At 41.9% G+C, this 23072-nt stretch overlaps 1 protein-coding gene across 2 annotated transcripts; it reads left to right on the top strand.

Annotated features, from left to right (window-relative positions):
- The first annotated feature begins 12860 nt into the window (after positions 1-12860).
- PDCL (phosducin like) lies at positions 12861-21694 on the top strand. Of its 2 annotated transcripts, none has more exons than XM_027556199.1 (4): positions 12861-13348; positions 15050-15226; positions 19015-19196; positions 19335-21694. In XM_027556199.1, exons 2-4 carry the CDS (start codon positions 15055-15057, stop codon positions 19884-19886), a joined length of 906 nt encoding a protein of 301 aa, XP_027412000.1. In that variant the 5' UTR covers positions 12861-13348; positions 15050-15054; the 3' UTR covers positions 19887-21694. The 2 variants fall into 2 exon arrangements, with proteins under 2 accessions (XP_027412000.1, XP_027411999.1); XM_027556198.1 differs by having other exon boundaries at positions 12863-13312.
- The last annotated feature ends 1378 nt before the right edge of the window (positions 21695-23072 follow it).

The raw sequence follows: 23072 nt of genomic DNA, 5'->3' as shown, positions 1-23072 counted from the left end.
CCATTTTTACTGGGCCTTGAATAGTTTTACTCATTGACTCAACTGATGAATTTTAACTCCCTGTCTGTGCTGGTCAGTAAGGTTGAATGTCAGTGAAACAAACTAGCCCTTTCTCTTGAAGCTCTCAGCGTGGAACATGGGAAAAATAAATCTGAATAACCAGCTCAGTGAGCTATTTTCTAGTATAAGGTATATGGAGACTCCAGAAGGGAAATGATGGGGTGAATGGTAGTGATAGTGAGCCAGAGGAATTGCTTCTTTGAGAAATTACCTCAGGCTAGACTTCACAGGCTGAATAATATTTCACCATCCAGACCTAAATGGGAGAAAACACCCAAGTACCTACTCTTACCTTCACACCAACCCACTCTGTATCCTAATAATCCTTCACTGTAAATATTATGAGCCTTGTTTTATATTTGAGATGTTAAACTTGCCCAAGACCTTATAACTAGAAAGTAATGGAGTCAGAATTCTGCTTCAAGTCTTATTCTACCTTCCAGAGGTGGTGATGGTTGGAACCTGTTGCAGCCATAAGTGTTAAACAGTGGAAGGAGTGTTTGAGGAATAGCTTAACCAACTCTTGGTGCACTTAATATGTTCCAGACACAGTTCTAAGTGCTATAGGTATAATATCATCTAGGACCATTATTTTCACCATTTTACGGATGAGAAAACTGAGGCAGAGATCTTAGAGAATTTGCCCACGGTCACATAGCTAGATGAGGTAATTGGAGACCTCTGTGAAGGACACTGAATACTAAAGAGACTCTTAGGGAGTCTTGGAAGTTAGATGATCTGATCCATTTGAGGTTTTAGATCACTTTGGCAGTATTGTTAGGTGAAGCTGGAGATTGACCAGCAGGGAAGCAAGTCAACAGTCTAGGTAAGAAGGGTTTAGAGCATGGCCAAAGCAAGGATGGAGGAAAAGAGATGGATTTGAAAAGTAGAACATCTCCACATTGTCATGGATTAAATCTGGCTTAGAATCCCAGACCTCATTGCTGAAAACATCAGTATTTGTGAAATAGGTGATTTTGTATAAGCCCTGAAGTGATCACTGAGTCAGGAAGAAGGGAAAGAACCATGGATAGTTGACTCAAAGGAGAGGAAAGGAGAGGAAACTTAGTGAAGGAAATGAAATCCCAAGAAGATTTTATTTTCTTTATAATTGACACCTATTGAAGTAATTATGCAGTTTAACAAAGACTTTTTTTTTTTTATAATTGAGAAGTCCATAGTGCAGTGGTTCCAAATTTACCTGTATATTGCAGTCACCTGGGTGTCTTTAAATAAATCCCAAAGCTCAGAACACACCCCAGACCAACTGAAACAATCTGAGGAGGTGGGATCAAGGCACTGGTACTTTTGAGGCTCCCCAGGTGTTGCCAGTGTGCAGAACGGTTGGGAACCACTGCCATCATGAATGAAATGGGTTTGGAGCCTGTCTTAGCCCAAGTGCATTTGATAAATATCCATCATCAAGTGTTCAGGCTCAGGTAGTTTACGGATAGACTCATGCAACAAATACATTTTTGAGAATCTTCTAAAAACTGGACATTAGGGATACAGGATTGAATTAGTCCCTTACTTCATGAAACTTAGATTATAGTTTTAAGTTATGTGAACAGTTTTAGATAGGGCCATCTCCTGAACATCTTAACTAGATCTCTAGTAAATATCTCACAAAACCTGTCAGCCCTGCCTCCAAAATAGATACCCAGAATTTCACCACTTCTCACCACAGAGGTCCAAGTCACAGTTATCGCTCACCTGGACTGTGACAGCCTCCTGTTCTCCTTGCTTCTTGCCTCCCCTTCAGTTTGTTCTCCCCACAGCAGCTAGAGAAATCAGTTAAAATGTCAGCTTGATCTCTTCACTGTTGTGCCCAAAACCCTCCAAGTGCTGCTCATCTCACTCAGGGTGAAAGCCAGAGCCTTTTCTTTGATATTTTACTCACTGTGCTCCAGCCGCTTTGGCTACTGATTTCTTCAACAGGCCATCCAGGCCTGCTCCCATCGTAGGGCCTTTACCCATGCTGTCCCCTAAGGTTAGAAGGCTTTCCCGACCCCTGTCAGAATCTTCACTAGATCTCTCGCTTTCATCGGGTCTTTGCTTAAAAGTCAACCTCACTGAAAATGAGATGAAGAGTAATGGGGGTAGAGGGTCAGAGTGCTATTTAAAACATATTTTAACCCAAGAGACTGGATGAGATCAACTGAAGTTTTTTGCTAGTTTGTTTTTAAACTTGATATCCTGAAATAATTATAGATTCACAGGAATTTGCAAAAATAATAGAGTACCCATGTACTCTTCATACAGTTCCCCCAATGGTAGTCTCTTATGTAACTAGACTATAATACTAAAACCAGGAAATTGATGTTAGTCACAATCTATGGAACTTTTTCAAATTTCACCAGCTTTCACATGCATTCATTTTTGTGTGTGTGTTGTGTGTGTGTGTGTGTGTGTGTGTGTGTGTGTGTGTAGTTCTATTCAGTTTTATCACATGTAGGTCTGTGGAACCACCACAGTTCTTGATAACAACTGAAAAAAAAATTATTCTGTCATCTCAGTGGTCCCTCATGTGACCTATCCCTTTATATATATATAAGTGAAATTACGCAGAATGTACCCTTTTGAGATTGGCTTTGTTCATGCAGCCTAATTCCCCTGAAAACCATCCAAATTGCTGCATGTCTTAGTTTCTTCTTTTTATTGCTGAGTAAGTATACCATGGTATGGACATAGCACATTTTGTTTGAACATTCACCCATTTTAGAGCATTTGGGTGATTTTCTCACTATTACAAATAAAGCTGCTATGAACATTTGTGTACATGTCTTTGTGTGGACTTTTTTTTTTTTTTTTTCCTGTTTCTGAAGTATTTCTTGACCAAGTAGATTAGTGTACTTGATCTACTTCTGAAGGAAATGAATAAATTAAACTATATGGTTTTAACTTAAAAATGGACAAATTCCTAATTTACCAAAAGAGATACAGGATGAAAAAAGAAAACTGGAACAACTCTTATTAGTTACCTGTTATCACATAACAAGAGAATCCTCAAATTTAGTGGCTTAACACAACATTATTTCATAGTTTCCGTAGGTCAGGAGTCTGCACGTAACTTAGAGAAGTACTGTGCTCTGGATCTCTCTCACAACCTCGGTGTTGCAGTCTAGGTCTTAACTGGCTCTGTAGTCACCTTACGACTCTCCTGATCAAGGGTCTGCTTCCAAGCTCCCTCCGCTTATTGTTGGTAGGGTTCAGTTCCTCCTGAATGTTGGAATGATGCCTCAGCTTTTCACTGGCTGAAGCTTGGCCCTCAGTTTTCTGCCTCTTGAGCCTCTCTGTAGGGGAGATGACAATCAAATGGTAGCTTGGCTCAGCAGACCAAAAGAGCCCGGAATAAGTAGGGGGTGGGGCCAGGTGGCATGAGCTATAAAGAAGTCACAATTTTTTTTTTTGATAGGTAAGAAGTGGATTTATTTAGAGAGAAACACACTCCACAGATGATGTGGGCCATCTCAGAAGGGCAAGAGGCCTCAAAATAAGGCATGGTTAGTTTTTATGGGCTGTGTAATTTCATAGGCTAATAATAGGAGCATTATTCCAACTATTTTGGAAGGAGCAGTGAGGTCACAATCTTTCATAACCTTATCTTGGAAGCTTATTTAACATATGCAGAGTACATTATGCAAAATGCCAGGCTGGATGAAGCACAAGCTGGAATCAAATTGCCGGGAGAAACAGCAATAACCTCAGATATGCAGATGACACCATCCTTATGGCAGAAAGCGAAGAAGAACTAAAGAGCCTCTTAATGAAAGTGAAAGAGGAAAGTGAAAAAGTTGCCTTAAAAACTCAACATTCAAAAAACTAAGATCATGGCATCTGGTCCCATCACTTCATGGGAAATAGATGGGGAAACAACAGAAAACAGTGAGTGACTATTTTCTTGGGCTCCAAAATCACTGCAGATGGTGACTGCAGCTGTGAAATTAAAAGACACTTGCTCCTTGGAAGAAAAGCTATGACCAACCTAGATAGCATATTAAAAAGCAGAGATATTAAAGATCTGTTTGTGAAAGCTATGGTTTTTCCAGTAGTCATGTATGGCTGTGAGAGTTGGACTATAAAGAAAGCTGAGTGCTAAAGAATTGATCTTTTGAACTCTGTGGTGTTGGGGAAGACTTGTGAGAGTCTCTTGGACTGCAAGGAGATCAACCCAGGCCATCCTAAAGGAAATCAGTCCTGAATGTTCATTGGAAGGACTGATGCTGAAGCTGAAGTTCCAATACTTGGGCCACCTGATGCGAAGACCTGACTCCTTAGAAAAGACCTTGATGCTGGGAAAGATTGAAGTCAGGACGAGAAGGGGACGACAGAAGATGAGATGGTTGTACGGCATCACTGACGATGGACGTGAGTTTGAGCAAGCTCTGGGAGTTGGTGATGGACAGGGAAGCCTGGTGTGCTGCAGTCCGTGGGGTCGCAAGGACTCAACTGAATTGAACTGAACTGAATCTTGGAAGCAACATCCCATCAGTTTTGTCATTATTCCTTAGAAACAAATCACTAGCTCCAGACCACACTCAGGAACTGATATAGCTCCCAAAGACCCATACCTCCTGGTAATCATATTCTGGTGTGATCCCCTCACCTCTGTGTGCACCAGACCTGGTGACTCCTCTACTCCCATCGGGAGGTAAAAACCATAGGGGGCTGTATGATACAAAAGAATTATTACAATCTAGTCCGTGAGTGAGTATAATATTAACGAAAATTCCATATGGTACACTATGGCTTAGGGAGAGTAACTAAGGAAGGACAAACTTGTCCTCCTAGTTTAATCTTACTTAGGTTTTCCAAATAGATTTTTAAAAAATGTTTATTCATGTATTTGGTTGCACTAGCTCTTAGTTGTGACACATGGTATCTTCAGTCTTCGGGGTGGCATGCAAACTCTTAGTTCCAGCATGTGGGATCTGGTTCCCTGGCCAGGGATTAGTCCCAGGTCCCCTGCATTGGGAGCATGGAGTCTTAGCCACTGGACCACCAGGGAAGTCCCAGGTTTTTTTTTGTTTGTTTGTTTGTTTTTAAGAATAAAATGGTGAGCATGTATTGGCGGAAAAAATGAAAGGAAGGACAAACTTGGAAAGGGGATCTCTTATGGAGACTGGGGGCCAGACCTCACTGGAGACCGTGAAGAGACCCGCTGGGCAGAAGAGAAGTTTGCTGGTTTGCCCAGCCTGGGATTGGTTACTGGCAAGCAAAAAGCAATGTTCTGGACTGCAAGTGAGCCTGCAGAGGAAAACTGGTGCCAGTGCAGACAGGAAGCCTTTGGCTGCCAATGCAGGCAGGAGCCCTTCAGGGCACTGACTTCCCTGTTGAGACGGCTGCAGGCTCTCTTAGTGCCAGACCAGAGGGAGGTTGCAGGATAACCACATGTGCTGGGCCCATGTCTAGGGAAGAACTCCACTGGATGTCCTTAGGGCCGTACCACTGACCACAGCCCCTCCTCCTCCAGTGCCCACTACTGAGTAGTTCATTGTGCTCACTGCAAAGGAGAGATGCATAAAGGAATTCTGTCCATTCTTAAAAAGCCAAGAAGAGTGAATTGAGAGCTAGGAGACAGATTATTTACTGCTACAGGAACCATTTTAGAAGCTGCCTGCCGTAGCTGTGTTATCTACTGAACAAATGAAATTCATTATGAAAAGCTTCCCACAGAGGAAACTTCAGGCTCCCAGTGGTTTCCCAGGTGAATTCTATTAAACATTTAAGGATAAAATAATGTCAGTTTCACAGAAGCTCTTTCAGAAAATGGAGAGAACTTCCTAACTAGTTTCATTAGATCAGTAAAACCCTGGCATCAAAACCTGACAATAACTTAACAAAAAATTACAGCTCAATATCCCTTGTGAACACAGATGCAAAAATCCTTAAGATCTTAGCAAATCCAGATATTTATGTATGTTAATTATAATCCATCATGTCCAAATAGGGTTTATCTCAGGAATGTAAGACTAGTTTAACATTTGAAAATCAATCAGTGTAATCCACCATGTGAATCAGAACACAGGTTTTATCTATTACTGCATGTGTGCTCAGTCGTGTCTGACTCTTGAAACCCCATGGACTGTAGCCCACCAGGCTCCTCCATCCCTGGGATTCTCCAGGCAGGAAAATTGTAGCGGGTTGCCATTTCCTCCTCTAAAGGATCTTCCTCACCCAGGGATGGAACCCACATATCTTGCATCTGCTGCACTGGCAGGCATATTCTGTACCACTATACTACCTGGGAAGCCCAGTATCTGTTATTACACTCTCAAAATCTAATGAAGCTCTGTCCTGACTGGCTTATAAAGATTAAAAATGTATATGTAAATAAGAGAAACCCAAATATTTCTAAAAAAGAGAAAGTATTCTGTTTCTTACATTTTAAATATTTGGACTATTTAAAGAAAAATATTGCTACTAAAATATTGTTGTCAAAGCTATGAAAGCAAAGAGGTTTTCTCAGATGCTCTAACCAAAACCTTAAAAAGAAATTTAATTGCTTCTTAAAGACAATCTAACATCTAAAGCAAATTTCAATTTATAAAATTAAAGCATACACTAAAGATACCACTTTTAAAACTTAAAAAAAGTATCTATTATAAGGAAGTAGCCCTCACTGGTTTTACATTCATTAATACAAAAATTAAAAGTTGTTTAGTCTAATTTGTAAATAAGAAAGACATATTCAATTGCCACAAATTGGCCCCATACTGACAGAGGAAGGTAAAGAGAAAGGTTATTTGAAATAATTCTCACACTGGTTGATGTTATCCAAAACTATTAATATTTCTCGACCTTTAATACTTTTATAACAAAAATAATCCAAACAACAGGGACAAATTTGTTCTAAATTTACAAAAATATTGGTTGAAAAACTTTATCTGGGAAACTCAATAGAGGACCAAGTCTTGTTTTATCTCCAGTTGATTATAATCTGGAAAAATGGTAAGCCTGGGAACCCAGCCTCGAGGCATTGAAGTATTTCAGTTACTTCAAAACTTTAAATATGTTTAATAATAGTTGGCAAATCTGGTTGGATCAAGATTTTTCCCTTGATAAAAGGCAAATGCTTTAACAGCTCATGGGTTTTGTTTTTCCCACCAGGAAAAACCTTCAGTACTCTCTATGAATAAACAAAAACCTTACATTACAGGTAAAATACTTCAAAAACTATAAATTACACACGGTACTCTCATTAAAAGGAAATGTCACTCTCCACATCACCCCTGAATACTGGTAAGATAAACTGAGTGGTCCTGGGGAATACTGTTCACTGACTCGGGTACACAGTCATATTCCTGATGGATGCAAACGACATTCCCAGCAAGCATACAAGTGGATAACCCCTCTATAATACACAAGAGAACAAAAGAGATCAATGAAAATCAGTATTAAAATTGTACACTTACATTTATACTTAAACATTTTATTAGTTTTCTCACTTTTTTACCTTTTGTTGATTCCTGTTTTCTGTCCGCTCAACTCTTTAAGCTGTCTAATTTACTTTTTGCAAAAAATTACAATGATAGCTATTCTTTCTGGCTTTTAATTATGTTATCTAACTTTCAAAATCCTCTAAAATATTACCAACCTAAGTATGTCTCCATACTTAACTGGCTTTCAGTCCCCCTAAGGAGAACTTTTCAGGGTGGACCCCTCAGCCTCTTGGTATGGTATTCAAGTTCTTGTATAATCCCTTCCCCTTGAGTGTGGGCTGGATTCACTGGCTCACTTCAAATGAAAATAATACAACTGAAGTGATGGGTGTAATTTTGAAGGTTAGGTTATAAAAGACTCATTTCTATCTTGGTCTTGGATTCTCTCTCTGTTCCTCTCTCTCTCAGTCTTGGATTCTCTGTCCCTCTCTCTCTCTCTCATCTTGTTATCTTAGATAATAACAAGGGCATTTAGGAACCCAACCCAGGTGGAAAAGAACAGAAGTCTGCCAGCAACCATGGAAATCAGCTTGAAAGTGGATCTCTATTGCCCCAACAGCCCCACTTGAGAATAAGACCTCAGTCCCAGCCAACAGTTTGACTGCTACATTATAAGACATCTTGAGCCAGAGGCACCAAGCTAAGCCATGCCCAGAGCCCTGACTCACGTACACTAGGAGATATGAATACTGTTCTGTTTTCTCAATGTTGGGGTAATTTGTTCTACAGCAATAGATAACTACGCCAAAGCCTTTGTGTGAATCACAATAAACTGGAAAATTCTCAAAGAGATGGGAATACCTGACCACCTGACCTGCCTCTTGAGAAACCTGTATGCAGGTCAGGAAGCAACAGTTACAACTGGAAATGGAACAACAGACTGGTTCCAAATAGGAAAAGGAGTACGTCAAGGCTGTATATTGTCACCCTGCTTATTTAATTTCTATGCAGAGTACATCATGAGAAATGTGGGGCTGGAAGAAGCACAAGCTGGGATCAAGATTGCCGGGAGAAATATCAATAACCTCAGATATGCAGATGACACCACCCTTATGGCAGAAAGTGAAGAACTAAAGAGCCCCTTGATAAAAGTGAAAGAGGAGAGTGAAAAGTTGGCTTAAAGGTCAACATTCAGAAAACTAAGATCATGGCATCTGGTCCCATCACTTCGTGGCAAATAGATGGGGAAACAGTGTCAGACTTTATTTTTAGGGGCTCCAAAATCACTGCAGATGGTGACTGCAGCCATGAAATTAAAAGACGCTTACTCCTTGGAAGGAAAGTTATGACCAACCTAGATAGCATATTCAAAAGCAGAGACATTACTTTGCCAACAAAAGTCCATCTAGTCAAGGCTATGGTTTTTCCAGCAGTAATGTATGGATGTGAGAGTTGGACTACAAAGAAAGCTGAGCGCTGAAGAATTTATGCTTTTCAACTGTGGTGTTGGAGAAGACTCTTGAGAGTCCCTTGGACTGCAAGGAGATCCAACCAGTCTATTCTAAAGGAGATCAGTCCTGGGTGTTCATTGGATTGACTGATGTTGAAGCTGAAACTCCAATACTTTGGCCACCTGATATGAAGAGCTGACTCATTTGAAAAGACCCTGATACTGGGAAAGATTGAGGGTAGCAGGAGAAGGGGACGACAGAGGAGGAGATGGTTGGATGGCATCACCAACTGAATGGACATGAGTTTGGGTGAACTCTGGGAGTTGGTGATGGACAGGGAGGCCTGGCGTGCTGCGGTTCATGGGGTCACAAAGAGTCGAACACAACTGAGTGACTGAACTGAACTGAATAGATAACTAAGGCAGTTACACTACACTTATTCACATTTCTTGGAACCTTAAGGAAACCCAAGGGATATTTTTAAAAAAGGAATAAAATATGGGATTCATAATACAAACTATGGCCCTATTATTTTCTCATACATTTAGATAGGAATTGTTGCATGGTTTTAAAGCTTAGACCAATTAAATTCAGGCAATAATTAATACTTACCAGCACATCCTCAGGACTAAAATTCTCATAAATGAAAATGCATGCTTACAACATCAAAATATGACCTGTATTTTGAATATATTTTTCTGGAAAATCCTGACATGAGAAGTTGAGAGAATTTTGATGAGGAAATTGGCTCAGCCAAGTAGAGGTGCTTACAATAGACAGAGACAACCTGTTCCCTGTACTTCACAGTTTTCTGAAGAATCTATAAATAGCTAACATTGTTTTCCTTGATGCCTTGAGCCAGCCAGCTCTACGGCAGGCTGCCTAGACTGACTGCTTTGCAAAATGCTAGCTTGTCAGTCGGAGAAGGCGATGGCACCCCACTCCAGTACTCTTGCCTGGAAAATCCCATGGATGGAGGAGCCTGGTAGGCTGCAGTCCATGGGGTCGCTAGAGTCGGACACGACTAAGTGACTTTACTTTCACTTTTCACTTTCATGCATTGGAGAAGGAAATGGCAACCCACTCCAGTGTTCTTGCCTGGAGAATCCCAGGGAAGGGGGAGCCTGGTGGGCTGCCGTCTATGGGGTCGCACAGAGTCGGACACGACTGAAGTGACTTAGCAGCAGCAGCAGCAGCAGCTTGTCAGTTTCCCTCTAGAAAAGCAGACAAGACTCATGGTTTCCAGACACCCCGCATCTCCCTGCTCTCTTTTATAAATCCTCTCTTTTAAAAGCCCTGTTGACAAGCACCTATTGATTCTCTTTCATATGAGTAAATCTGTTTGCATATAATTAACTTCTTCCATATTATTCTTTGACAGGGGTATACATAGAAGGAATCTACGAAAAGGTGTCAAAAGGTTGAACCTGGGACATTCCCTTATTTAGAGATCAGAAGCAAAGCAGTTAATGAAGGTATCAATGAAGTTGGAAAAACTAGGAGAAGGTATCCTTCAGAAAACCAAGAGAAGAAAGCCAGCATACTGGAGTAGCTAGCCTATCCTTTCTCCAGGGAATCTTCCTGACCCAGGAATCAAACCAGGATCTCCTGCATTGCAGGTAGATCCTTTACCAACTGAGCTATTAGGGAAGCCCACTCTTCATGAAACCAAGAGAAGAAAGCGTTTCTCTTGAAATAACTGTCAAATGTTGCTGAGTGGTTCTATCTAGGATTTGGTAACTTGAAAGTCACCAGTTACCCCCACAGGTGTGGTTTCAGTGGACTGGGGGCAACAAAAGCCGAACTGAAGTAGGATGAGGAGAGAATGAGGGATCTATTGGTTCTGGCTGTAAAGGAGATCAGAGAAGTGAAATGTGGTTGGCGAGGCATGGTGAAGGAGGAAAGTGAGGTTGACTGGCAAAAAAATATTAAGTTTTGGAACATAATAGATAATACTTTCAGATGATTAAAAATTACAAATAAAACATTATATATAAAAAGTCTCTCTCCCACTCCTGATTCCCATTTGAATTATTTCTTGTATATTCTTCAATGCTTTACTTCCTGCACACATAAGAAAATGGTATTATTTGTCTGTATTTTCATTGCAAAAGGCAAGAAACTAATACATACATAATGTCCTCTATGTTCCCTCCTTTTTTTTTTTAAGTAAACAATACATACATGCAACTATATTGATAGGATAAACCTTCCGGAGTGGGATTGCATATGCTAAAGGCACATTGATAGATATTTCTCAGTTGCCATCCGAAAGAGCTGTATCAACTACACTCCTATCAGCCATGTATTCCCCACAGTCTCATTGAGTGCTATCAAACTTTTTTGATTTTTAACAATCTGAACAGTGGAAAATGGTATCTGAGAGGATTTTCTTTTAGAGATGAAAACTAGAAAAACAGAAAGAAAGCCTGAATACACAGGGGAGAGAGGGCAAGAACCTGCAGAAGATTCCTTTTCTATGCTGGAGGAGCAGAATTCACTGCACTGGTGATTCATTTCATAGACCCAGATGCAGGGGGTTGTTGGTACATTTTGAGGGTACAAGTCTCTACTGATTGCTTCTGTTTCTCACTTGAAATAAGAATCAAGGTCATAAGGTAATAAGCCAGGACAGGGGAAGAGTGTCGAAGATGTGAAAGACCAGGTGTGAACTGCTTTGCTTAGAGGGTAGGGGAATAGTCTGCCCAGGGCAACTAGGATTGTTCAGCAGCTCTGAAGGCTCCCTCAAGACTTGCAGCCTTAAACTGAAAGTGAATTTTGAAGGAAAAGGAGCCTCCGTGCATGAAGAAGACCACTGCTTCAGGGAGATGTGAGAGGAAATAAAAAAAAAAGGTAAAGCATTTATCTGGTGGTGGTTTAGTTACTAAGTCGTGTCTGACTCTTGCAACCCCATGGACTGTAGCCCATCAGGCTCCTCTGTCCATGGGATTTGCCAGGCAAGAATATTGGAGTGGATTGCCATTTCTTTCTCTAGGGGATCTTCCCAACCCAGGAATCAAACTTGGGTCTCCTGCATTGAAGGCAGATTTTTTACTGACTGAGCTATGAAGGAAGCCCAAGCATTTATCTAGTATTTAACAAATATTTTGGCGGACTCTCCTATATAGAGACTATTGCTGGGTGCTGGCTTGTCACTTACTTTAAAATTTTTATTATTTTTGGCCACCAAACAAAGTGTGGGATCTTAGTTAACTGACCAGAGAAGGAACCAGGGGTCCCCTGCATTGGGAATGCAGAGTCTTAATCACTGAACCACCAGGGAAGTTCCTGGCTTGTCACTTAGAGCAGATCACAAGCATATTTAAGTTGGCTGTTCACAAAATCTGATTACGGTAAGATTATTCACTCTGCAAACAAAAATACAAAAAGTTACCATAGGATCTCTTTATATGAACTTTTCCTAAATTTGGGGATGGGCGTTTTGACTCTTGATAGCCTGGACAAACAGCTTCTCAGAAAAACATGCGCATATACAAATTTGCAGACAAATGCAGGTGGGTTAGAATCACAAATAAAGAATCTCAAATTTTAGGGAAATAAAACTTACCTATATTTTAAACAGTGTACTGTTTTAGTATATTTTGAATGATTCAATTTACACAAAGCTTTCTAGGAGCTACTTCATGTTGTGTATTCGGTGCCTGAATAAGGGCTCAGAATCTGAAATCATTTTACGTTTCCAAAAAGTTCAAAAAATAGTATAGAGTTCCCCTATACTCTTCTCCCAGAATTCCCTTAAGTTTACATCTTACAAAACTGTAGCTCAATTATCAGAACTATTGATAACAATACTATTGTTTCTTGATACACTTTATTCAAATTTCATCAACTGTCTCATTCAAGTCCTTTTTCTGTTCCGGAATCCAATACAGGATTTCACTTTGCGTTTAGTTGTCTCGGACTTGACTTTCTTCTTTTAATCCAAAGTGGCTGTGTGTTCTTGGGCAAAATTAATGTCCAAGCCTTTCTTCTGTCTTACTAGACGTGATGTGATTAACAATCAATAACAATACATGTAGAATGTTTTCGGACAGGTCAAAGACAACGAAATTGTTCTTATTGCTCAAAGCTGGGCATATCTAGCGTGGCCATTCGTTCAAATTAAAACAAAAGTAAAGCAAATAGAAGAGTATTACTTTTGTCGAGAAGTTTGTCCTAAAGTAGGACCCGTAGCTTTCCGCTAGGCCGGCCAGGATGCGCTTCCTCTAATTGGGCAGCGTGTGTCCGCGCTGACGCAGAAAGGCTGCCCTATTGGTCCGCGCAGTCGGGACTCAGGCGGCTTTTCTCCTAGTGCTCAAGGTGCCGAGCCACTTCTCTTCCTCCAGCCGAGCGTTACCCTTCTTCCCGAAGTGCCAGCCTGAAGGATTGGATTGAACGAGGCCGGGGAACTGCACTAAGGTCAGCCGGGAAGAAGCGGCAGGGATAGGGTATGAGGTGAGAGGTGGCAGAGTACAGGTGGTCGGCAAGCCAGGACGAGATGGCCCGGTTGGCGCGGCCCCCGGACCCCCAGGGTTTTTGCGGCTTCCCGGCTCCCTCCGCTGGCCCCACCTCCCTCGGGATCCCCCAAGGTTCCGCGCCTCTTTGCCTCCCTTCTGCGGGCCCCGCCCTCGACTACTTCCCCCGAAAGGCCCCGCCTCCTCCGCGAGCCCTCCCGCGGCCCCCGCCCTCGGCCCCCCTTCCTTTAAAGACCCCGCCTTCTCCGGGAGACCTCCCGCGGGCCCCGCCTTCGGCCCCTCCCCTTAAAGGCCCCGCCTGCTCCCCATCCCCTTGCAGCCGCCTACCTAAGGCACCGCCCTCACCGTGTACGCATCCCTGCCGAGTCTCTTATCTTTTCACCTTGCACCACCAGGGCCCCTCTGCCTCTTTAAGTTAGGTTTGGTTCCATTTCTCTCACCGCCCCCCGATCCCGGCTTTGTTCCTGCATCTTTTTTTTTCAGCCCTGCCACTCTGCACCCCCTCGCCCCCGCTTCGTCTGGCTGCCCGGGTCCCTGGATATCCCCACAGATCCGGGCTGTCTCTGTGAACCTGGCAAATTGTGCAGAGCCCTCGTGCTGGGCATTGGCGATCTCTTGTTTTCAAGACCTCCCTGCCCGGTGGGAGAAGTCACTTTGTTACGGAGTCTTAACAGGGGCGTGGATGCCTGTAATCTAGGAAGCACGATATTGCAATGTTCAAAGGAAGGCATGCTGGAGTTACAGCCCCTTCTGGAGAGATCCTCAGGCAGACTTGTGAGGGACTAAGCTGTACTTTTCTCCCCAGATGTCCCAGGCTTCTTCTGATGCAGAAGCTTGGCTCTCACCACCCTAAGTCGTGTGCAACTCTTGCGATCCTATAGACTGGCGCTCCAGGCTCCTTTGTCCATGGGATTTCCCAGGCAGGAATACTGGAATGGGTTGCCATTTCCTTCTCCAGGGGATCTTCCTGACCCAGCGATCGAACAGGTGTCTTCTGCGTTGCACGTGGTCTCTTTGCCGACCAAGCCACATTAGGAAACTTAAACACCGGGGAATTATTAAACCTTGTCATGGGCCCCTCTTTTAACCAAAGTTGGTAGGGCTTTCTAGCCCTCACTGGGACGTGGAAGGCAAGAGATGAATGAGTGATGGGCTTAGACAAGCAATGTCTCAGCATCCCACTCTTGGTGCTGCTTTTTGGATTTTTTCCTGAGAATTCTTATCCAGTTTTTCAATTACCAGCAGTCTTGCTTGGTAGGTAAACCAAAAAGTATGTGTAGATAAAAATCCTAAGTCACTCTGTAGACTGCTCCAAGCCACCATCCTACTTCAGGGTATACTGTGTGTACACTGGGTATACTGTTCAGAAGGCAGTGACCCACCCCTTGAGTCTGTCTGAGTGAGGAACCCCCGGGATCTGAGCCCAGCTCAACTGTTTGCTATAAACTTTCAGCAGTGAAACTTTCCTCATCTGAGCCTCAGTTTTACCTTCTACAAAAAGAGCATGATAAGCCCTGTCACAGGATCATTGTGTGGATTTGCTGAGATCCTGCTTATGAAAACAGTCACTTTTAGGGTGTTATAAATAGTAGGATCTGAGCGCAGGTGAGCCCCAACTCTTCAGATTCATGTCTGTCTGATTCAAGCCAGTTAACAGCCTGCTGTTGTCGCCTTCTCCCAGGCACGATGACGACCCTGGATGATAAGTTGCTGGGAGAGAAGCTGCAGTACTATTACAGCAGCAGTGAGGAGGAGGACAGCGACCACGAGGACAAGGACAGAGGCAGAGGTGCCCTGGCTGGCAGTTCCATGCCCGCAGATGCGGACTTGGCAGGTGAAGGCATCTCAGTTAACACAGGTACTGGAAATCCTGGGCTCTGGGAATAGGTTTAAAAAATGTCCATTAAATATGTATCAGAAGTCTCATGATCATTAAAAATGTATCAGAAGTCTCATGATCACTTCTCTGTAATTCCAGTCACACATCTAGAGACAACCCAGTGTTACCATTTCACGGTGCTTCTAGCCATTGCACTGCGCAATACTAACATGTATGCATGGCAGTGTGCTGATGATTCAAATAGCCCGATCTGTGTTTTGAGTCTAGCTTCTCAAATGAATAGGTGTTTGATATCCCATAAATCATGGGTATGAGTATATTGGTAGTATAAATTCCTAGCTATGGGATATTTACATTTCTACATTTTCTTATTTCCAAATTGCTGTCAGTTGAGCTGGTACTGGTTTGTAGTTTAAGCAGGAGTGTGACAGTTCCCATATACATGACATTCTGCTGTGTTACCAAACTTTTTTGATACCGTAATGCCATCCTGATAGATGGCAAATGGCACTTCACTGTAGTTTTAATTTTTATCTTTTTAGAAGGGACAAGTCTTTTTTAAAAAATTTTATTTATTTTTAATTGGAGGGTAATTGCTTTACAATATTATGTTGCTTTCTGCCATACATCAACATGAATCAACCATAGGTATACATATGTCCTCTCCCTCTTGAACCTCTATTCCACTCCTCTAGGTTGGGAGTGACGAGTCTTTTTTTCTAATTTTAAAGGATATGTTCATGTCCTTTGCTCATTTTCAAAATTGGGTACTTGGTCTTTTTCTTCTTAGGAAGCTATATATTAAGGAAATTAATCTGTGGTTTGAGTTGCAAATATTTCTATTTTATTGTTTTTCTCTTGGTTTTTGTTCTTTTTGTGGCAGAAAGTGTTTTTTTTTTTTTTTTAATTGTTATGTGCTTGAAAGCATTATTTTATAGTTTCTTAGTTTTATTTCTTATGTAAAAGGCCTTTTTCCACTACAGGATTATTAAAAGACTCCCATGCCTTTTAAAAAAAGTATTTTTATGATTTTGTTTGTTTGTTTGTTTGTTTAACACTTAACTGTTGATTTATTTGGAATTCATTTTGTTAAGTGGTAGGACTCCAACTTAATTTTTTTCATATTGCTACCCAGTTATTTCAATATCACTTACTGAATAAGCCATCTTTTCTCCATTGCTTTTGTTTTGTTTTGTTTGTTTGTTTTTATTTTTATTGGGCTCTAGGGGATGGGATGGAGAATACCTTTGTAAGTTATGCCCCACTAGGAAGATGTCCATTCTAACTGACTGGGATAGCTTTCAGAGCTTTTTCTTTTTCTTGGAGCCGCTGCTCTTGCTGGCAGCAGCCTCTTCAGGTCCACTGCTGAGTGGCTCCTCCTTGGAAGACAATTTCTGCTTTTTCTAGGGGACCCTCTTGTTTTCTGACTCATCAGGGTCAGTAACTGGTTCCTCTTTGGGAAAAGATTTCTTCCTCTTGGGAGGACTTCCAGTACCAGCTGTCTCTTCAAGATCACCACTAACTAGCTCTTCCTGGGAAAAAGATTTCTTTTTCTTGGGTTTGGAAAAAGAGACAGATGGGTCTTCCATTTCATTCTCCCGAAGAGCCTCCTGGGGCTTTTGCTTTTTCTTCTTTTTGGGTCTTTCACTTGTCTCCTCACACTCCTCCGGGGCACTGCTATTTTCTAAAGAAGCCAGGGAAATTGCAGCCAGCCTTTTCTTTTCCTTCTTCAAGTGTTTCTTCTCCTGTTTCTTGAGCTTCCTAGTAATCGTGGCAGCCACTTCCTCTGCCTGAACCATTGCGTCCTTCATGACATCCAGATTCTTTCAGGGAATCTCTCCAATCTCATAGAAGGACAGCCACTCCTCAACTTGTTCTCGAAGCTTCTCCCCCAAAACACTGGTGGGCACCTCAGAGAAGCAATCAATTCGTGAGGCAATACTGCATTTGTTTGCCAGGTATCAGGAGATGCGACCTTGTTCTTGGCAGCTGCTTGGCCAGTGAAGGTAGAGTGGAAAATGAGTCTGTATTTTGGGGTGTTACCCCTTGTCTTCAAGGCTCTGGAAACTTGGTCCCTTTGCTGGGCCCAGGGAATCACTCAGACACCAGGACTGGCCATTTCTCCATTGTTTGAAGTGCCAGTTCCATCTTTTACTGAATTTCTGCTTGTATTTGCATCTTTGGCTGTACTTGGTAGTCTCTCCCACTGATTTGTCTTTTAATATCACAGTGTTTTTTTCTGTTTTAATGACTTACCTGTTTATAGCTGCACTGGGTCTTCGTCGTTTCGCGGGGGCTTCTGGTTGCGGTGCTTGGGCTTCTCGTCGCAGTGGTTTCTCTGGTTGTGGAGCACAGGCTGTAGGGCCCGTGGGCTTCAGTACTTGTGGCACACGGGCTTAGTTGCTCTACAGACCATGGAATCCTCCCGGACCAGGGATTGAACCTCTGTTCCCTGCTTTGGCAGGCGGATTCTTCACCACTGGGCCACCCGGGAAGTCCTCCCACACTGCTTTAATTATTCCGTTATAACATGCTTTAGTATCTGGTAAGCCTGGTCCCCATACAGAACTCTTCTATGTCATTATTTTCTTAACTCCCGCTTTCTTATTTTTCCAAAGGAGCATGCATACGTGTGTAATCACATATTTTCATCAGAAATGCATTAAATATATGGATGTATTTAGGGATAATTATGCCCTTGTGATGTTGTGTTTTCCTGGTCAGGAATATGGTATTGCTTTTCCATTTATTCAGGTCCTTCTTAGTGTTTCTTGGCAACATTTTAAAGTTTTCTTCATACAGATATTTATATATTTTTTCTAGTGACGACAAATGAACCTTGACCTCCCAGTCTCATGTCTTGTGATGACAAAGGTTTATTTCTCAGTCATGTTACTTGCTACCCGTATCGATCACCAGCTTGCTTCTGCTTCATATGTCCTGTCATTCCAGGAACAAGGCTGAAGGAGCAGCCCCTTTGGGGACACACTGTTCTCCTGACCAAGTGTAGAGAAAGAGAGGGCTGTTGGAGACATATAACAGCTCGTTAAGTTTTTGCTCAGAATTTAGTGGCCACAGTAAGTCACATGGCCAAACCCTGCATCAGTGGGCTGGGGATACATGTTTTCATCCCAGAGGTGGTATTACAAGTCACGTGGTAAGGGGCAGGGCTATATAGCATGGGGGCCGGGAGGTTTGGGGTTAGTTTGAATAACAGGACAACCTGCCACAATCTTGTTATAAAAAATCAGATAATAAGGAAGTGTGGAAAGAAAAAAGTAAAAGTTCTCTCTCACCAGTCTCCTTACTTCCTGGACATATCCACTGTTAACAGTTTACCTATTTTTCTGGCCCTTTTTCTACATGCAAATATAGAGGTCATACAAATATACATGCACATATACAAATATATGTAAATATTTATACATGAACATATAGTTCTTTTTCTAAAAATTGAAGGATCATACCATGGTATTGTTCTGCATTTTACCTTTTCTTTTTTGACCTAGTATGTTTAGACACTTTTCATGGAAGGGAACCTATAGCTACCTTATTGTTTCTAAGAGTTGCTTTATTTTCCTTTGAGTAGATGAGTCTGAATTCATTTCACTCATCTCCTAACATTGGGTCTTAGTGTAGCCCTTTAATTCTCGCACACCGTCCTGCCATGGATGTGCCTGTGTGTGGACCACGCTGCCCTGTGTGAGTATCCCTGTGCCGTTGATGGAGCCAGCTCTGGACAGATGTGCACTGGCCCCTAATCCCTTGGTCATCTTTGGTCACCTCCACATTCACCCCCAACTCAGGTCCAAAAGGCGTGATCAATGACTGGCGCCGCTTTAAACAGCTGGAGACAGAGCAGCGGGAGGAGCAGTGCCGGGAGATGGAGAGGCTGATCAAGAAGCTGTCCCTGAGCTGCAGGTCCCATCTGGACGAGGAGGAGGAGCAGCGGAAGCAGAAGGACCTCCAGGAGAAGATCAGCGGGAAGGTAATCAGGAGCACCCAGGCCTCGCTCGGAAGCTGCCCCCGATCGCCAGCATTATTAGCATGGCGCCTCACACGTCTTGTGTAACCTGTGTCGCTGTCGGGTTTACATCTCTTACGCTCACTGCTGGTCCCCCCGCAGATGACTCTGAAGGACTTGGCGGTGATGAACGAGGACCAGGATGATGAGGAGTTCCTGCAGCAGTACCGGAAGCAGAGGATGGAAGAGATGCGGCAGCAGCTCTACCAGGGGCCCCAGTTTAAGCAGGTTTTTGAGATCCCCAGTGGAGAAGGATTCCTGGACATGATTGACAAGGAGCAGAGGAGCACCCTCATCATGGTCCACATTTATGAGGACGGCATCCCAGGGACCGAAGCCATGAACGGTTGCATGCTCTGCCTGGCAGCAGAGTACCCGGCCGTCAAGTTCTGCCGGGTGAGGAGCTCAGTGATCGGGGCCAGCAGCCGCTTCACCAGGAATGCCCTCCCTGCCCTGCTCATCTACAAGGGGGGCGAACTGATTGGCAACTTTGTCCGAGTCACTGACCAGCTGGGGGAAGATTTCTTTGCTGTGGACCTTGAGGCTTTCCTCCAGGAGTTTGGATTGCTCCCGGAAAAGGAAGTGTTGTTGCGAACCTCTGTGCGTAACTCTGCCACCTGCCACAGTGAGGACAGTGATTTGGAAATTGATTGACCATCTGGGCCGGTGGCATAGACCCCTCATGGTTTGGGCTGGAAGACACATGTCCGCGTGTTTATTTTCATTCTTTTGTGTGATCTTCCGGCTTTTCCCCCTGTTCTTCATAGTTTCTTTTATGATATGTCAGGTCAAGAAATTCTCTGATCAGATCAGCGTGCTGAATCACCTTGTGGTTAGCCATGAAGTGACTTAACGTTGTATAAACAGGAAGCCAGGCTTTTGAACTGTTTACTTAAGATCCTCTAGCGTGACATCTCTGTTATTGTTTCTAGTCAATATTTACATAGCATCCTAAAGACAGTGTCCTGGAAATTGTCTTCAGATGGTCTCAGAGGTCTCTGCCAGGTCCGGGAGTATAATCCTATAGTTAGTGTGTTATTTGCAACATAAATACTACATTTCCTTCATCAATGATCATATTATATTCACGTGTAATCAGACTCATCGCCATAGAAGGCAGTTAAATTTTTTAACCCCGAGACCCTGTTCTCCCTAGGGTCTTGTTTAAAGGTTCTGGACCACATATGTTTGCCCCATCAACAGGGGTGACCTTTGCTGCTGGAGTCGATGTCCTGCTCAAGTGTTGTTAAGTCTACAGTAGGAGGAAGGATGGAGACGAACTTCCCTTTTGATGCTGGAAGACCAGCTTGATTTAAAAATTAGAGCTCGGATGGAGCTGGGAAGCCTTTTTAAAGAAAGATCTTTGAGTAAGATACCCCTGCTCACCTTTTCTCTTTTTCTCTTTTATTTAACAAGGTAAAATTTTTTTTGTTGTTTAATGTAGCTTTTGTTAATTTATTTTAATATTGGAAAAGTAACCAATATTCAAGAAAGGAAAATTTACCAAAATACAGAAGCAAAAAAAAAAAAAAAGAAAATTAGAATAATCTCTAATCTTACTACCTAGGATAAAACACTATTAATATTTTGGGATATTTCCTTCCAAAGTGTTTTCTTTGTATAAACAGACATTTCGTGTGCTTGTTGTTAAAAAAACAGTGGGATCATTCTGAACATACTGTTTTATAGTATGGTCAGTTAATATATCAAATGTTTTTCTGTGTTACTGAATACTCTTTTACAACATTTTAAAGTTGCTGTTTATTCCTTTGTATAGATGTGCTGTGATTTGCTTGGTGGTTGTCTCTTAAAAACAACCTTTTAAGAGGTAGTTCCTCTTAAAAAGGAAAGCAGCAAAGATTTTTTTTTATTCAAAAAGTAATTGATGTTCATTATAGAAAATGTAACAATAATTGTTAAACTAAAAAGAGATTTAAAAAGCCTTGTAATTCCACCAACCAAAAATAATCCCTGTTATCATTTTACAGGTATCTTTCTGGTCTTCTTTCTTTATGTTTATGATAATGATTGTCTTTTGAGTTTTTTTCCTCTTATTTTTTTACTTTGAACTATGTACATTGTAGGGTCAGGAAAAATATAATCAGTAGTTAAATGCTAGCTTTAAAGTTCAGTTTTGCTTTTCCTGGCTTTTTAGGAATCAACTAACTGTAATGGGGTCTTGACAGTATCACTTGCAGTTAACCAGAAAAAGAAACTGCATGTTTGTTTGTTTTTTTTTAATTAAAAAAAGCTTACTGTAGAAAGTATTTGGGAAGTATAGAAATTAGAAACAGAGACAGCTGTTGTCAGTGTTCTTGTTTATTTCCTTCCAGCTTTTTCAATATTTTTAATAACATTGAGAGCTTATTGAATTTAGTTCAGTGTTTTGTTTAACTTAATATTATATCATAAATGATGCTTTGACGTGTTAAATTCTAAATAAATAATTTTTAATGGCCTCATAATATTTCATCATTTGGATAGACCAAACTTTATTTAACTAGTTCCTTGATATTGGATATTTAGATTCCTAGCTTTGGGCTAAAACACGTAGTATCTTTGTATTTGGGCCTATATTTTGGATCATTTTCATAGTATAGACTTCTAGAAGAGGAATTATTGGGTAATAGAAATATTTTAAAAGCTTTTATAAGCTGTCTTCTGTTCTCATTGGAAATGAAAACATGCTCTCCCAGCACCTTGACTTTGCCTTTCAAGAACAGAAATTCTGGGATAAAGTGAATAGACATAGAATGGGGAAATCCTGTCCCAGGGGAAGTGGAAACAGCACAGGCTTTGGAGCCAGCCAGATCAAATCCTGTCTGTTCCTCACTGGTGGTAGAACTTCTGGTGAGGCACCTAGCCTTCTTGAAACTCAGTTTCCTCAGCTTGGCAATGGGAACATCAGTGCTTCATGGATTGTTCAGTTGTTCTCCATGTGTGATCCCAGGACTGCAGTGTCAGCCTCACTGGGGAACTTGTTAGAAATGCAAAATCTCAGGCACCCCCCTGGACTAACTGCATTGAAAATTCTGGGAGTGGCCCAGCACACGTTTCACAAGCCCTCCAGGTGGTTCAAGTTTAAGGATCACCAACCTGTTGATTAAGGTGAGTGACAGCAGCTGTCAAAACAAGAGTTCACTGCTGTCTTTTTTTATTTGCGTAAGGGGCAGAAGGAGTTGAAATAGGAGAGCCTTCAGGTCACTTCTCTTCTTTGTTTACACAATCCTCCTTTTTGGTCATGGACTTGGGAGAAGGAATGAGAAACCAATACTTGTCTATTACAAACTGTCTTAGTAGTTTTCCAGATTCCACTTTCCTTTGGAATGAAAATCCCATGAAGGCATGGACTTTATTTTCCTCCCTGTGTATGGCATAGCCTCTATTCATTCTGGAACTAGGCTGACATTTACAGCTTTGTGGGCAAGATATAGAATCCTTCCATACCTCAGTTTCCTAATCTGAGAAGTGGGGATGAGTAACATGAGTCGATTCATAAAATACCTAGTCAGCCTTCAAATAAGTGCTGTTTTTATGATCCCCAGCACCCTCAACTGTGCCTGGCACTTGGTAAGAATTGAGTGTTTAATAATGAATATAAGGGCTCATTGAAGGCCACATCTTTTCATGGTAAGAAGTAGTAATATTTCAAAGATGAAGAAACCAAGACTTTGCAGAGTTAAGTAACAATTCCAAATTACACAGCTAGAGGGCAGGGCAAGGTTTAAACTCAGGTCTGTGGCATTCCAAAATGTATTGTTCTTAGCAAAGAAAGCAAAATGATCAAATGTCAATAAAATGATCAATTAGAAAAAAAGAGTGGAGAGAATAGGTTGGAGA

This window comes from Bos indicus x Bos taurus, chromosome 11 (assembly GCF_003369695.1).
Source record: "Bos indicus x Bos taurus breed Angus x Brahman F1 hybrid chromosome 11, Bos_hybrid_MaternalHap_v2.0, whole genome shotgun sequence".
Classification (NCBI taxonomy): Eukaryota; Metazoa; Chordata; class Mammalia; order Artiodactyla; family Bovidae; genus Bos; species Bos indicus x Bos taurus.
This window is presented reverse-complemented; position numbering and strand designations above follow the sequence as displayed.

Coding starts and splice junctions, on each gene's coding strand:
- PDCL (XM_027556199.1), top strand. CDS start 15,055: ATGACGACCCTGGATGATAAGTTGCTGGGAGAGAAGCTGCAGTACTAT. Junction 15,227..19,014: donor AGGCATCTCAGTTAACACAG/GTACTGGAAATC, acceptor CCCCCAACTCAG/GTCCAAAAGGCGTGATCAAT. Junction 19,197..19,334: donor AGGAGAAGATCAGCGGGAAG/GTAATCAGGAGC, acceptor GTCCCCCCGCAG/ATGACTCTGAAGGACTTGGC.